We start from the raw sequence: 17,517 nt of genomic DNA on the forward strand, positions 1-17,517 counted from the left end.
CTTTTTAGACACCAGCCACACTTTCTATGTGACACCTGCAACAATTGATGTTCCACCTCTCAAGACTTGCTCATTTCGTGTCTCATTTAAACCTGTAAGTTAATGGGCAAGTTGATTATAGGAAATTATTGTCACATTTAAAATAGTAAGTTAATGGGCAAGTTGATTATAGGAAATTATTGTCACATTTAAAATAGTAAGTTAATGGGCAAGTTGATTATAGGAAATTATTGTCACATTTAAAATAGTAAGTTAATGGGCAAGTTGATTATAGGAAATTATTGTCACATTTAAAATAGTAAGTTAATGGGCAAGTTGATTATAGGAAATTATTGTCACATTTAAAATAGTAAGTTAATGGGCAAGTTGATTATAGGAAATTATTGTCACATTTAAACCTGTAAGTTAATTGGCAAGTTGATTATAGGAAATTATTGTCACATTTAAAATAGTAAGTTAATGGGCAAGTTGATTATAGGAAATTATTGTCACATTTAAACCTGTAAGTTAATTGGCAAGTTGATTATAGGAAATTATTGTCACATTTATAATAGTAAGTTAATGGGCAAGTTGATTATAGGAAATTATTGTCACATTTAAACCTGTAAGTTAATGGGCAAGTTGATTATAGGAAATTATTGTCACATTTAAACCTGTAAGTTAATGGGCAAGTTGATTATAGGAAATTATTGTCACATTTATAATAGTAAGTTAATGGGCAAGTTGATTATAGGAAATTATTGTCACATTTAAACCTGTAAGTTAATGGGCAAGTTGATTATAGGAAATTATTGTCACATTTAAAATAGTAAGTTAATGGGCAAGTTGATTATAGGAAATTATTGTCACATTTATAATAGTAAGTTAATGGGCAAGTTGATTGTAGGAAATTATTGTCACATTTAAACCTGTAAGTTAATGGGCAAGTTGATTATAGGAAATTATTGTCACATTTAAAATAGTAAGTTAATGGGCAATTTGATTATAGGAAATTATTGTCACATTTATAATAGTAAGTTAAGTTAAAGGGCAATTTGATTATAGGAAATAATTGTCACATTTAAACCTGTAAGTTAATGGGCAAGTTGATTATAGGAAATTATTGTCACATTTATAATAGTAAGTTAATGGGCAAGTTGATTATAGGAAATTATTGTCACATTTATAATAGTAAGTTAATGGGCAAGTTGATTATAGGAAATTATTGTCACATTTAAAATAGTTAATGGGCAAGTTGATTATAGGAAATTATTGTCACATTTAAAATAGTAAGTTAAAGGGCAAGTTTATTATAGGAAATTATTGTCACATTTAAAATAGTAAGTTAAATTAATGGGCAAGTTGATTATATGAAATTATTGTCACATTTAAAATAGTAAGTTAAGTTAAAGGGCAAGTTGATTATAGGAAATTATTGTCACATTTAAAATAGTAAGTTAAGTTAAAGGGCAAGTTGATTATAGGAAATTATTGTCACATTTAAACCACAATTTATAGGGCACCACAAAGCCTAACAGAAAAGTTATTTTTGGATTTTTTTTTTACATCTCCTTATCTAGGATTTACATAAATATAACACACCTACATTTATCCTTCATTTGACCCACTACCTATTTATATCCTACACTAACTTTATTGACCTACTTTTAATTTATACTTATTCATTTGATTGTCCTGATTCCAGAAGGCAGAAAACCAAATTTATGGCAATGAGCTGGAGTGTTTTGTTTCCTATAAAAGCTTGAGGGATTACAGACTAGTGGAGGACAAGACCATGTGTCCTCCTTGGTGCCTCACCCTCAGTTGTATTGGTAAGCTGGTTATAGTCAAACCTAAATCTAACCTTCAACTTCTCAGGTGTATTGGTTAGGTCAGGGGTCGGCAACCTTTTGAGACGGAAGAGCCAAAAGTTACAATTTTCAAAATTTCGCAATTTTAAAGAGACACTAACATTTTTATTTCAATATTTTATTATTTGATTAGGATTAGGTAAATAAACTTGATTTGTTATTTAAAATAAATAGCTTTAAATGTGAAATAATACTTATTCATATAAAAACATACACTTGTTTTGCCAGAATAATGAAATTAGTAATAAAAAAATAAAAATTTAGGACTATCCCAATCCACTTAAGAAGCATTTAAGATTTTTTCTTTATTTACGGATATCTCTGGCTCTAAGGGTGTCTTCAATTAGCCAGGCAGGCTTCAACGAACTCCGACTAACTGGTTTTGATGTTGTTTTGATTACCGTGTATCTGTTGCTTTTGTCCTTCCGTTCTCATTAGGCTTATCTCCACCCCATTGAACGCAGGTTAAACTTGTACCCCACCGACCTGTACCCGGCTCAACAGTAGGAAGCTAATAACTAAAAAACTACGTCACTCACGTCAAATTAATGTTGACTGACGGATAGAGAAATTCATTCTGAATAAATTACATTCTCCATTTAACAATATTTGAAAAAGTTGGCACTTGGGCAGTGGCTAGAGTAGAACTGTCGCAGTGGAGCTGGCTAAAGCACGGCTGTGGGACTGGCCTGCCGAAGCGGCTGTCAGCTGTCCGTATACTTTCTACTGAACCTAGTCTCACTGTTCTCTGATGAGTTTTTTTTCTTCTGTTTAAAGTTGTGTTTCTATACAGTATAATTTTTGTTATGTGAAGTGGATTGAGATCTTATAATTCTAGACAGATAATACAACAGACGAGGAAGCCATTTTATGTACGCCTTGTTTATTCTGTATCGGAAACGGAAACATAACATGCAAGGGACATGACTCAACATTATAAGACTAATACAAGAAGAATGAGTTCCCCCCCCCCCACATAAAGCTTAATATATTACATCCCTTTACCCTTAGTAAATAATAACACAGCTTTCAAGAGAATAAATGATAGTATCTTAAAATCACTTTGCTATTTCCTTCTTTAGTTTGAAACATTAGAATTGCCAAGCAATAATAGAAGAAAGATTGAATAATGATCCCCTTTTAATTAACAACACTTCAAAAGTCAATACAAAACATTATATGCATTCCTTCCGAAATGTTAAACAATTTAATAAGTCACTAAATATATTGTAACATAAACATTATATGATTTGAATCATTTGGTAGATTAAATCCTTACAAACAAATGCAAAATATGCTACAAACATAATTAAAATACAAAACAATGATGTCAAGGTCCTCTTAACCTTTAAAATCAAAGGTTTAACTTATCTGGGACTTTGATTGTCCTGTTTGACCTTCTCAGTGGCTGTTGATTTGGTGACTCAAGATTCTGACCATCTGGACTCTCTAGCTCAGGAAGTCCAGGATCTAAATCATTAATTCCAGAATTTACATTTTCTGACTCTAGAATACTTGGTTCACTCATATCAACAGACCTTGGTTGTGGAACAAACTGATATGGTGTGAACCGGTCGGGTTAGGGTCAAATCTGGTGGGATTGATAGATTCACACTTATTATCTGCACAAGTTATTTTTAACTGGTCTGCATGTCTACGGACAATAAGTCCATTATTTGTTTTTACTTTATAAGACACAGGTCCTGTACATTGAACAATTTGACCTGGCATCCATTTTTCCCCTCTCCCATAATTTCTCAGATACACATTATCATTAACCCCAAATTCTCTCTCAATGGATGTTTTGTCATGATTTAATTTTTGTGTCTGTTGATGTTGGGAAACAGACCTTTGAACAGTTGGATGTAGTAGGTCAAGGTGAGTTTTAATTTTCCTACCACACAGCAATTCGCATGGTGCAACACCTGTTGTTATATGAGGAGTTGTGCGGTATTTGGCTAAGAACCTGTTTACTCTTTCCCTGAGAGAAATTTTGTTACCAGTACCCATTTTTACCATAGCGGTTTTGAATATGCCTACCGCTCTTTCAGCCAAACCATTCCCAGCAGGGTGATAGGGTGATATGGTTATATGCTCAATACCATTTGCTACACAAAACAGTTTAAACTCATAACCAGTGAAACTAGGCCCATTATCTGAAACAATTTGATCAGGTAATCCATGAGTTGAAAATATTTCCTTAAGTTCAATAATGGTATCACTTGCAGTGAAGGGTCCTGCAAACTCTATATGGATACGTTTCCATGGTTCGATTGGCCAATCCCAGTTTTGCAAAGGTGCTGTAGCTGGTTGATTTGAATGTTGTGCACAGCTTGAACAAAGCTTTACATATTTTTCAATATCAGCATCCATATGTGGCCACCAGAATCACGATCGTGCAAGACTCTTCATTTTGGAAGAACCAAGATGAGTATCATGTAAAGTTCTTAAAACTTCTTTTTGTAACATTTTAGGGATAATAACCCTTGACCCCCATAGCACACATCCATCTTCTAGACTTAACTCTATTTTTCTTATTTTATATTGGAGTTATCCATGATAGTGAAAAGAACAAATACATCTTCTGGTACATAACTAAGGCTTTGGTTTTTTAAAGGTAAACGACTAAGACTATCTGCACTATTCTCAGATCCAGGTTTGTATTTCAATTCATAATTGTATGCGGCTAGTGTGATAGCCCACCTTTGAACCCTTGGTGATGCATGCTCAGGCAGGGGTTTGTTTTCCCCAAACAAACCCAGCAATGGCTTATGATCTGTAAAGATGGTGAACTCCCTACCAAACAGAAACTTGTGAAATTTCTTAATACCAAAAATGATGCCTAAGCCTTCCCTATCTAACTGAGAATAATTTTTCTCAGCCTGGTTCAAAGATCTACTGGCAAAAGAAATGGGTCTGTCACCATTTCCATCTATGTGGGATAAAACTGCTCCTACACCATCTGGTGAAGCATCACATGTTAAGATAAGTCTTTTCCCTGGGTCATAGTGAGTTAGCAAGGTGTCAGAAGACAAAGCTTCTTTTGCTGCATTAAAAGCAGCATCTTGTTGTTTACCCCAGTGCCAAGTTGCATTTTTCTGCAGCAGCTTGTACAGTGATGATAGTTTATCAGACAGATTCCCTATGAACTTCGCATAGTAATTTATCAAGCCCACAAAAGCTCTTAGCTGTTGGGTATTTTCAGGTTTGGGTGCTTCTTTAATGGCTTTTGTTTTCTCAGTTTGAGGTCTGAGACCCTGCCTGCTCAAACTATAACCCAGAAAACTAATATCTGTCAGCATGAATTGACATTTATCTTAGTTTATCTTTAAACCCTTTTCACCAACTATTTTCAAGACTTTATCAAGTGTTTTAAGATGTTCAGTGTCATTCTTACCCGTTATGTATACATTGTCAAAGTAAACACAAACATTTGGAATGTCCTGAAAAATACTGTCCATGACAGCCTGGAAAATTCCAGGGCTAGATGATATACCAAAACATAGTCTTTCATATTGGTAGAGTCCCTTATGTGTGTTTATTGTCGTATAGACTTTTGAATCTGGATGAAGTTCTAGTTGAGTGTAAGCATGACTAAAGTCTAATTCACTGAATTTGTCTCCTCCTGCTAAATTCAAAGAAATTTCCTCAATGTTAGGAATAGGGTACCTATTTAGCTCTATTTGCTTATTCAGTGTAGCTTTATAGTCCCCACAAATCCTTACAGAACCATCCTTCTTTAACACTGGCACAAATGGCGTTGCCCAATCGGAATAGTCTACCTTCTTTATGATGCCATCAGATTCCAATCTACTTAGCTCATTTTCAATTTTATCCCTCATTGCATAAGGTGGAACTCTAGCTTTGCAGTAACTTGGATTTGTGTCTTTAATGCGTATCTTCACTGTCCTATCATTTAGTAACCCTGAACTAACAAAAGACACCTTCATTTTCAGATACAACTTTATCTATTGAAGTAAAACTAGATTCTTTTGCTTTGTTCACTGAAAATATACTCCCCCAGTCTAACTTAAGATCAACTAGCCAGTTCCTACCTAGTAATGGTGGTCCGTTTCCTTCAACCACAAGAAGAGAAAGTTTAACACTTTGACCATTATAGCTTATATGAACTATACACTCTCCTATTACCGGAACATTGTCACCTGTGTATGTTGTTAGGCACTTGTGACATGGTTGTAGAGGCACTGATCCTCCTGTGACAGCGTCAAAGCCTTTCTTTGTGATGACGGTTAGATATGCTCCCGTGTCAAGTTGGAAGATGATGCTCTTACCGTTGTTACAAACTAGTACATTGATGGGAGCATGACTAGTTGATTTCACAGAGAACAGGTTGAACTCGGGCTGCGGTTCAGTTTGAGCATTTTCACTGGTAGAGTGGTTCATTGGTTGGTTTAGGCTGTCTTGGTGACAGTTAACATAGTGCTGCCTTTGGTTGCGGTACTGTCCTGACTGGCTAGATCTAGCAACAGACGAAGACTTTCCAAAGCAGGCCTTGGCAATGTGACCTTCCCTACTGCACTTATAGCAAGTTGCTGACTTGAACTTGCATTGATGAGATGCATGGGGACCGTTGCATCGATGACATTTTTGATAATTATTACTAGATTTAGATCTAGGATTTGAACTTGCAGGCTGTTTAGCATAAGTTGAACTGCTCTGATGGGGTTGGTGTTTGTTGACTGACCTGCTGTCTACTGCATGGATCCCTGAAGGCGCCAGAGATCTGGCCGCATCGGATGACTGCTGGAATGAAGTTGAAAGTTGTATTGCTTTTTCCACTGTTAGATCTGACTCGAGAAGCAACTTTCTTTGAACATCAGGGCTTTTTACACCTGTCACAAACTTTTCACATAGTCTGTCACCGAATTCACAGAATTCACTTAGATGACGTAAAGCAGCAACATATTCTGATATTGATTCGTTTGGTTGACGAGTCCTACCGTCAAATCTGGCTCTACACAGGAACTTTGGTGGTGCAGGCGCATGATGGCCTGTTAGGAGTTTGCTCAGCTCGTTAAAGCTTTTGGTAGCTGGACTAGCTGGTGCGCATAAGTCCTTTAATAGCCTAAATTGTTGAGGCCCTATGACTGTTAACAAAACAGCTCTCTTTTTGGCTTCTATCGTCACGTCGTTAGCTTCAAGGTAAAAGCTTAACCTATCTAGATAATCATAAATAGTTTCTTCATTCGAATTAAATTCTTTTATCTGGTCATATAGCGCCATTATCCTACAAATACTTAGCAAATATGCTCTAGCAAGCTTCTTCTTAAGTAAGCATGTGCTCTTTTTAGTGGATGATTAATCCTCGTCGCCAATGAAGTGGATTGAGATCTTATAATTCTAGACAGATAATACAACAGACGAGGAAGCCATTTTATGTACGCCTTGTTTATTCTGTATCGGAAACGGAAACATAACATGCAAGGGACATGACTCAACATTATAAGACTAATACAAGAAGAATGAGTTCCCCCCAACATAAAGCTTAATATATTACATTATGAGTTTTGAAAATAAAATAATATAACTATCAAAATTTGTGCAAGGAGCTGGAGAGCCGCATCTTGACATCAAAAGAGCCACATGCGTCTCACAAGCTGCAGGTTGCCGACCCCTGGGTTAGGTATCTATCTAATGTATAAAGCTCAAACAGGTTCTGTGGCTCTGTATGTATGTGGTGGACAGGACTCTTAGTAGAAAAGAATATTGTAAAAATCTCAACTTGATCGCCATAGTGTAATATTCTTAAATTGTTTTTCATCTAAATTAGTGATTTAAAAAAATTAATATTGATGGTTTTGTAAAAGGTTTAATTTTCCAAACTTATCATTTTATTTAATACTAGAATACCCGTCATCCGTTGGATAACTGTGGGTTTTGGGGGTCATCCATCAAAAAACATCACGTCTGTCACTCAGAGGCATAGCGACCCTTCCCGGCGCCCGGGGACAAACTTTTCGATTTGAACCCCCCCCCCCCCCGCGAGATTTCGATTTGCAACCCCCCCCCCCCTCAAACTTTTGATGTGCACCCCCCCACTCAAACTTTCGATTTGAACCCCCCTCAACCTTTCAATTTATTTTTCCAAACCATTTTGGCGCCCAACATATGTCCCCCCCCCCTTCCCCCCTCCACCCGCCTCCCCTTCCCCCCCCCGCCTCCCCGCCTCCCCTCCCGCCACCCCCTCCTCGCTACGCTACTGCAGTGTCACTTATCGTCACAAAAAACAGACCCCACATTCAAAAATATGTTTTTTATCTTTTAAAAACACCAAAAACACCGATTTCGGACTATCCCTTCATATACTGACGTCACATGTGACCTACTCAACTCTACTTCACCTGCCCAGTGTCCCGCCAAGTCTCAGACAACATGTTTTTATCGTTTAAAAAACGATTCCAGCCGAGCATGTCTCTGACCACACTATCCTTTCATATGCTTAGGACAAAGAAACAGATGAACTCTACTTCACCTGCCCTGTATCCTGCCAAGTTCAGATAGGCAACTTTATCATTCACATCTAAAAAAAAAATTGAAAAAAAAATATCATTGACATATTGGTCTAGAACCTTTGCCACCCGCATGGGAGCCGCCTACACTACCAACTTAGCTATTTACTCGTGACGTCACAAATGAATTTTTATACTATACTTTGAGTCTCCTTATGCAACTTGATTTACGCGCATAGATCTAGATCTAAGTCTAGTAGTAGTAACTTTCAAATTAAATTTTATCTTAAATTAGCCAAACAAAGATTTATATAAAATAATTAAGGATTGAAATAGATTCTAGATGTATTAAGGCCTGAAATAGATTCTAGATGTAGAATTTACATTAAGTCTAGATCTAGAATTTACATTGAGTCTAGTGACCTAGATCTAGGCTAGATCTAGATCTAGGCTAGATTCATAACTTTCCTTCGACAGCTGATCTTTAGATCTAGAGAAATTTATTGTAAAACTAAATGAAAAAAGACAGTTGAAAATTGATATAAGTGTTGGAACGTAATAAATACAGCAAACGGACGTATTGTTAAAGTTATGACCGACAGAAAATTAGATTTAGAACGCGTTAAACTTTTGAATGGGAACACAATTTTCTTCGATAGACGCCGCCATTTTATTGTACTAAAGAGTAAACAAAAAACTGTGACGTCACGGTCCCGCCGAGTGTAGTGGTCGTTCTAAACTTTTTAAAAAAAATAGGGTTACTCTACGTATGAATAAATCAATAAATTAATTAACGTCTTTAAATAAATGTGTGATTAACAGTCTGTCTTAAAACAAAATTTTTTCTCTACCTACATACTATTTTACAGCTCTCCACGATGAGTGCAACGATGCGCAATAGTCAATCAGCCAAACAAAAAAACAAATAAATATTCAAACATGTAAACAAACTTGACTTTTAGTAGTATATAGAAGATAATGTGGAATGAACAAAATCAAGAAAATGTATCACTCTCTACAATATTTAAAAAACTAACTTCCCTTTGTTCATTTTGTACCAATTACTTTCTTTGATAGATCACAAAAAAACAATTACTTCCCTTTAAAAAATAAATTACATTGGAAAAACAATACAGTATGATAGATGAAAGATAAAAAGTGTTACTATAGTCTTTCACTAAATCAAATCCAGGGCGTCCTCTGGCGCCCCAACAGGGTTCTATTCAGCGACTCGGACCTTACAGTGAGCACTATGGCACCTACATTTGGTTTAGTGAGTTCAATAGAATATGGATAAGATGGGGTATTATAGTCATTTACTAAGTTTAATTAGGCGTTTCCGCCTGCACCCGGGCAGGGTGCAATTTGGCACCCCACGCTATACTGTGACACTGTGTTTAAGTTTGCATTTGTTTGTGTTTATGTTCTGCAGTTTTTGTTTGCAATTAGGTTTGCATTTGTTTTTGCAATGTGTTTGTGTTTATGTTTGCATTCCTGTAAGCATTTGTGTTGCTTTTGTAATTGCATAAGTGTTTGCATTTTTGTTTGTGTTTACCTTTGTGTTTGTGTTTGGTTTTGTGTTTCTGTTTTGTGTTTGGGTTTGTGTTCATATTTTTGTTTTTGTTTTGGTTTGGGTTTGTGCTTGCATTTGTGTTTTGGTTTGTGTTTGCATTTACATTTACATTTGCGTTTGTTTTTGTGTTTTGGTTTTTATTGGTTATGGTTTGGGTTTATTCGAAGAGTAATATATTTACAATTGCGTTTGTTTTTGTGTTTTGTTTTTGGCTGGTTATGGTTAGGATTTATTCGAAGAGTAATATATTTACATTTGCTTTTGTTTTTTGTTTTTGGTTGGTTATGGTTAGGGTTTATTCGAAGAGTAATATATTTCCTAAACCCAGGCAATGCTGGGTATATGCTGCTTTATAAACATACAAGTCATGGTCCTTTGCTGATAGGTTTTTCACAGAGGTCAGTGCAGGGCCTGGCCGGGACAGCTAGTTACATATAAATTGAAGAGAAACATACGTTATATGCATGCTACAAATTGTTTTCTAACTATTTCAGGCCATACATTTTTGCCCAACAATGAAACATTTCTGCCTAGGACCTCCATCTTTCCTTCCGTGCTTGTGTTCCCAGCCGTCAATACAGGGGAGTCTAGCTACAGGAGCATAGTTGTACAAAATACAGGGGACACGCCCATTCTTTTTGATTTACACAAGACTTTAGACATGCAGCCATTGACAAAGACAAGATGTGCTTCAAAGGAACACAGAGAGTATGTCATTTACTTTTATTTGAAAGTTTGACTTGTAGAATTCTAGACCTACCAGGAGCAAACTGCCCATTTATCCTAGCAAGCTGCCCATTTATCCTAGCAAGCTGCCCATTTATCCTAGCAAACTGCCCATTAGCAAACTGCCCATTTATCCTAGCAAACTGCCCATTTATCCTAGCAAACTGCCCATTTATCCTAGCAAACTGCCCATTTATCCTAGCAAACTGCCCATTTATCCTAGCAAACTGCCCATTTATCCTAGCAAGCTGCCCATTTATCCTAGCAAACTGCCCATTTATCCTAGCAAACTGCCCATTTATCCTAGCAAGCTGCCCATTTATCCTAGCAAACTGCCCATTAGCAAACTGCCCATTTATCCTAGCAAACTGCCCATTTATCCTAGCAAACTGCCCATTTATCCTAGCAAACTGCCCATTTATCCTAGCAAACTGCCCATTTATCCTAGCAAACTGCCCATTTATCCTAGCAAGCTGCCCATTTATCCTAGCAAACTGCCCATTTATCCTAGCAAACTGCCCATTTATCCTAGCAAACTGCCCATTTATCCTAGCAAACTGCCCATTTATCCTAGCAAACTGCCCATTTATCCTAGCAAACTGCCCATTTATCCTAGCAAGCTGCCCATTTATCCTAGCAAACTGCCCATTTATCCTAGCAAACTGCCCATTTATCCTAGCAAGCTGCCCATTTATCCTAGCAAACTGCCCATTAGCAAACTGCCCATTTATCCTAGCAAACTGCCCATTTATCCTAGCAAACTGCCCATTTATCCTAGCAAACTGCCCATTTATCCTAGCAAACTGCCCATAACATTGATTTACTGTAAGCAAAGTTGATACAAAGAGCTAAATAAAGTGTTCAACACTTTGAGCTAAATAAAGTGTTCAACACTTTGAGCTAAATAAAGTGTTCAACACTTTGGGTTGTAAATATTAAGTCACCCTTTATGCTTATGTTGTTAATATTGATTCAGCTCATTTGTTTGACATAGACATGTGTTTGGTGTGAAACCAAAAAGAGGAATTCTGAAGGCAGGTTATCAAATTGTCACAGTCAGGATGAACCCAGCTGTTGTTGATTCATTTTCACATCAACTCCTCATTCAGCTCAATGAGAATGAAAAATATAATCAGGTAGGGCAACTTCAAACACTGAACATTATGTTGATTTACGTGGATGTTTTATTGTAGGTTGTACAGTTATGCGGATGTTATATTGTAGGTTGTACAGTTATGCAGATGTTATATTGTAGGTTGTACAGTTATGCGGATCTGCTGAATCTGCTCAAGTTCTGCTGGACAATGAAGGCACCATGTACTTTAGACCCACCTGCGTTGGCACCTGCACCAGCAAGTCCTATGGTTTCAAGAATCTGACCAGGATTCCACTCAGGTAGGACATGTGAGAGGTGGGGGGGAGGGGTGTTTAGGGTACCAGCAGGACATTGACAAAAGCAGGACAAAAGCACTCTCCAACTCCAACTGCCAGTAATTTCAAACAACCTTTAACTGCCATGATGATTTTTTTCCTTTCTAGCAAATATTTGGCTCATCTCATTTATAGGATGGGTAGAACTTGGTTCGATAACACAAAATATTTGGTTCAGTCATATGAGACAAAGATTCAGTCAGATCTATTTTAAGATTCCAGTGGGTTATTACTCAAAATGACAAGAATATCCTGAACTTAATTGTAAAAAAAATCTATTTTAAGTTTCCAGTGGGTTATTACTCAAAATGACAAGAATATCCTGAACTTAATTGTAAAAAAAATCTATTTTAAGATTCCAGTGGGTTATTACTCAAAATAACAAGAAGATTCTGAGCTTAATTGTAAAAAAAAATCTATTTTAAGATTCCAGTGGGTTATTACTCAAATGACAAGAATATCCTGAGCTTAATTGTAAAAAAAATCTATTTTAAGATTCCAGTGGGTTATTACTCAAAATAACAAGAAGATTCTGAGCTTAATTGTAAAAAAAAATCTATTTTAAGATTCCAGTGGGTTATTACTCAAAATGACAAGAATATCCTGAACTTAATTGTAAAAAAAATCTATTTTAAGTTTCCAGTGGGTTATTACTCAAAATGACAAGAATATCCTGAACTTAATTGTAAAAAAAATCTATTTTAAGATTCCAGTGGGTTATTACTCAAAATAACAAGAAGATTCTGAGCTTAATTGTAAAAAAAAATCTATTTTAAGATTCCAGTGGGTTATTACTCAAATGACAAGAATATCCTGAGCTTAATTGTAAAAAAAATCTATTTTAAGATTCCAGTGGGTTATTACTCAAATGACAAGAATATCCTGAGCTTAATTGTAAAAAAAAATCTATTTTAAGATTCCAGTGGGTTATTACTCAAAATGACAAGAAGATTCTGAGTGTGGAGCCAAACCAAGGAATTGTTCAACCAAATGAGTGGATGGTATGGCAAAACTCAACATTCTTACCTCATCTTCAACAACAAGTCAAGACCATGCTTATTAACCACCTACCTTCACCACCACCACCCCCCCCCCCCCCCCCATCAACTGCACTACCACTACCACCACCACCACCATCACAATTACCACCACCACCACCACCACCACCGTCAACTCCACTACCACCACCACCACCATCACCACCACCACCATCACCACCACCATCTTCACCACCATCAACACCACCATCAACACAATTACCACCATCAACACCACTACCACCAACACCACCACCACCATCATCACCACCACTATCACCACCACCACCATTACCACCATCACCACCATCACCACCATTACCACTACCATCACCACCACCATCATCACCACCACCATCACCACCACCACCATCACCACCATTACCACCATCACCACCACCATCACCACCATTACCACCATCACCACCACCATTACCACCATCACCACCACCACCACCACCATCACCACCACCACCACCATTACCACCACCACCACCATCACCACCACCACCACCATTACCACCACCACCACCACCATCACCACCACTACCACCACCTCCACCATCACCATCACCACCACTACCACCACCTCCACCATCACCACCTTCACCACTATCACCACCACCATCATCACCACCACCACCAACAAAATCATCACCACCACAACCACAACCTGAACCTTTCATTAATTAACTTCTTAATCTATGTAGTGCGAATTTCATCCATACTGCATACTTATAATATCATCATTATAATATCATTACAACATAATAATATTCTAATTACATCATTATAATTTATAAAATCCTAATTACATACTTAAAACATCCAGATGACATCCTAATAAGATTCTAACTTGCAGACCCAGATTTGGTCATTTAAGCCAAGTGAGGAAAAAAAATATGTCTTGAAACCAACTTTAGTTGCCTGGGGTCAGGGCTCAAGTGGTACATCTTCGGGTGGGAAAAAAAATCAGTTTTTTCTCCGTGCTGTTGGGGAAGGCTCCATAGGTAACATACAGGTAAGGCGCCATAGGTAACATACAGGTAAGGCTCTATAGGTAACATACAGGTAAGGCTCCATAGGTAACATACAGGTAAGGCTCTATAGGTAACATACAGGTAAGGCGCCATAGGTAACATACAGGTAAGGCTCTATAGGTAACATACAGGTAAGGCGCCATAGGTAACATACAGGTAAGGCTCTATAGGTAACATACAGGTAAGGCGCCATAGGTAACATACAGGTAAGGCTCTATAGGTAACATACAGGTAAGGCGCCATAGGTAACATACTGGTAAGGCTCCATAGGTAACATACAGGTAAGGCACCATAGGTAACATACAGGTAAGTTTGTGCCATAATGGTATCTCACATTATAATGTAGGGGTCATCCATTTATGACGTCCACAAACATTTCGGATTATAGACCCCCCTCCCCTGTCCACAAGCATCCACTTTTGATAAACGGCCTTTCACCCCCTCCCCCCTTGATGAGGACGTCCACATAAAATAATTTTTTTTAAACCTTTCTACTACTTTTCTATTTCAAAAACATGGCTTTAATACATTTGATTATGTTTATTATTAGGCCTAAATATTAAAAGTAGAATCTAGAGTATGAGTATGTTTTAAACATCAAAAATACATTATATTTTTCAAGGATTTTCCACATTACCAACCAAAACTCATGCAAATTATTAAACAATTTTCGTATGTGTGTGTGGGGGGGGGGGGGAGAGGGGTGGATGTTAAAAGAGTTATTCTTTGTACTCATTGGATGTAATAATTAATATTAACATTTATATTAACATTTATATTAACATTTATAAGATTTCTTTCAATCTTTACAGAGACATTCTGTTTTGATTGCAATACAAGTCTATCTATTTTTTAATTTGATTAGATGTTTAATTGGTCATTAAAAATTAATTAAATGATTTTGAAACTAAGGGAAGATAACAAAATTAAATCCCTCTATAGATTACTATATTAAATAACAGAATGGGAGATAACTAGCTAGATGCTGTCAACTGAGCTATTAACCGACCAGTTTGGTGAGCTGTGGTTCACGTTGAATGTTTACAATCATGGTGAGAGTTGATCTAGTGAAGGCTATTAGGGGCAGATAAGTTTTTAAAAGATATGAAACTAAATGAGATCTACTTTTTCCGCCCCCCCCCCCCCCCTTCCGTGTGGATGTCATAAATGGATGACCCCGTATTGTCACAAGGTAGCACGGAATACTGTCAAACACCAGAATGTCATACTAGACTGTCACACTGTCCCACCAAACTGTCACACAGAACTGTCACACTAAACTCACACTGTCACACTAAAACTGTCACACCAAACTGTCACCCCAAACTGTCACACCGAACTGTCACACTAAACTGTCACACCAAACTGTCACACCAAACTGTCACACTAAAACTGTCACACCAAACTGTCACACTAAACTCTCACACCAAACTGTCACACCAAACTGTCACACCAAACTGTCACACAAAGCTGTCACACCAAACTGTCACACCAAACTGTCACACCAAACTGTCACACCAAACTGTCACACCAAACTGTCACACTAAACTCTCACACCAAACTGTCACACCAAACTGTCACACTAAACTGTCACACTAAACTGTCACACCAAACTGTCACACTAAACTGTCACACTAAACTGTCATACCAAACTGTCACACCAAACTGTCACACTAAACGGTCACACAAAACTGTCACACCAAACAGTCACACCAAACTCTAACACCAAACTGTCACACCAAACTGTCACACAAAACTGTCACACCAAACTGTCACACAAAACTGTCACACCAAACTGTCACACTGTCACACCAAACAGTCACACCAAACAGTCACACCAAACTATCACACCAAACTGTCACACCAAACTGTCACACCAAACTGTCACACCAAACTGTCACACCAAACTGTCACACTAAACTCACACTGTCACACTAGACTGTCACACCAAACTGTCACACCAAACTGTCACACAAAGCTGTCACACCAAACTGTCACACCAAACTGTCACACAAAACTGTCACACCAAACTGTCACACCAAACTGTCACACTAAACTCTCACACCAAACTGTCACACCAAACTGTCACACTAAACTGTCACACTAAACTGTCACACCAAACTGTCACACTAAACTGTCACACTAAACTGTCACACCAAACTGTCACACCAAACTGTCACACTAAACGGTCACACAAAACTGTCACACCAAACAGTCACACCAAACTCTAACACCAAACTGTCACACCAAACTGTCACACAAAACTGTCACACCAAACTGTCACACAAAACTGTCACACAAAACTGTCACACTGTCACACCAAACAGTCACACCAAACAGTCACACCAAACTATCACACCAAACTGTCACACCAAACTGTCACACCAAACTGTCACACCAAACTGTCACACCAAACTGTCACACTAAAGTCACACTGTCACACTAGACTGTCACACCAAACTGTCACACCAAACTGTCACACCAAACTGTCACACCAAACTGTCACACAAAACTGTCACACCAAACTGTCACACCAAACCGTCACACCAAACTGTCACACCAAACAGTCACACCAAACTCTAACACCAAACTGTCACACTAAACTGTCACACTAGACTGTCACACCAAACTGTCACACCAAACAGTCACACCAAACTGTCACACCAAACTGTCACACAAAACTGTCACACCAAACTGTCACACAAAACTGTCACACCAAACTGTCACACTGTCACACCAAACAGTCACACCAAACAGTCACACCAAACTATCACACCAAACTGTCACACTAAACTCTCACACCAAACTGTCACACCAAACTGTCACACTAAACTGTCACACTAAACTGTCACACCAAACTGTCACACTAAACTGTCACACTAAACTGTCACACCAAACTGTCACACCAAACTGTCACACTAAACGGTCACACAAAACTGTCACACCAAACAGTCACACCAAACTCTAACACCAAACTGTCACACCAAACTGTCACACAAAACTGTCACACTAAACTGTCACACAAAACTGTCACACAAAACTGTCACACTGTCACACCAAACTGTCACACCAAACTGTCACACCAAACTGTCACACCAAACTGTCACACCAAACTGTCACACTAAAGTCACACTGTCACACTAGACTGTCACACCAAACTGTCACACCAAACTGTCACACCAAACTGTCACACCAAACTGTCACACAAAACTGTCACACCAAACTGTCACACCAAACTGTCACACCAAACAGTCACACCAAACTCTAACACCAAACTGTCACACCAAACTGTCACACTAGACTGTCACACTAAACTGTCACACCAAACTGTCACACCAAACTGTCACACCAAACTGTCACACCAAACTGTCACACCAAACTGTCACACCA

The 17,517-nt window shown here is 37.8% G+C and overlaps 1 protein-coding gene across 4 annotated transcripts in view; it reads left to right on the forward strand.

Moving 5' to 3' along the window:
* LOC131931736 (cilia- and flagella-associated protein 65) overlaps positions 1-17,517 on the forward strand; it is a 98,665-nt gene that overhangs the window by 44,425 nt on the left and 36,723 nt on the right. For all 4 annotated transcript variants that reach the window (XM_059288573.1, XM_059288572.1, XM_059288571.1 and 1 more), the window contains exons 18-24: positions 9-94; positions 1,685-1,811; positions 10,388-10,601; positions 11,614-11,755; positions 11,875-12,014; positions 12,967-13,051; positions 13,950-14,108. In XM_059288573.1, the coding sequence (XP_059144556.1) occupies positions 9-94; positions 1,685-1,811; positions 10,388-10,601; positions 11,614-11,755; positions 11,875-12,014; positions 12,967-13,051; positions 13,950-14,108 (953 nt within the window). The remainder of the gene's footprint in view (positions 1-8; positions 95-1,684; positions 1,812-10,387; positions 10,602-11,613; positions 11,756-11,874; positions 12,015-12,966; positions 13,052-13,949; positions 14,109-17,517) is intronic.

This window comes from Physella acuta, unplaced genomic scaffold (genome assembly GCF_028476545.2).
Source record: "Physella acuta isolate Inbredline_101_S28 unplaced genomic scaffold, ASM2847654v3 ptg002022l, whole genome shotgun sequence".
Classification (NCBI taxonomy): domain Eukaryota; kingdom Metazoa; phylum Mollusca; class Gastropoda; family Physidae; genus Physella; species Physella acuta.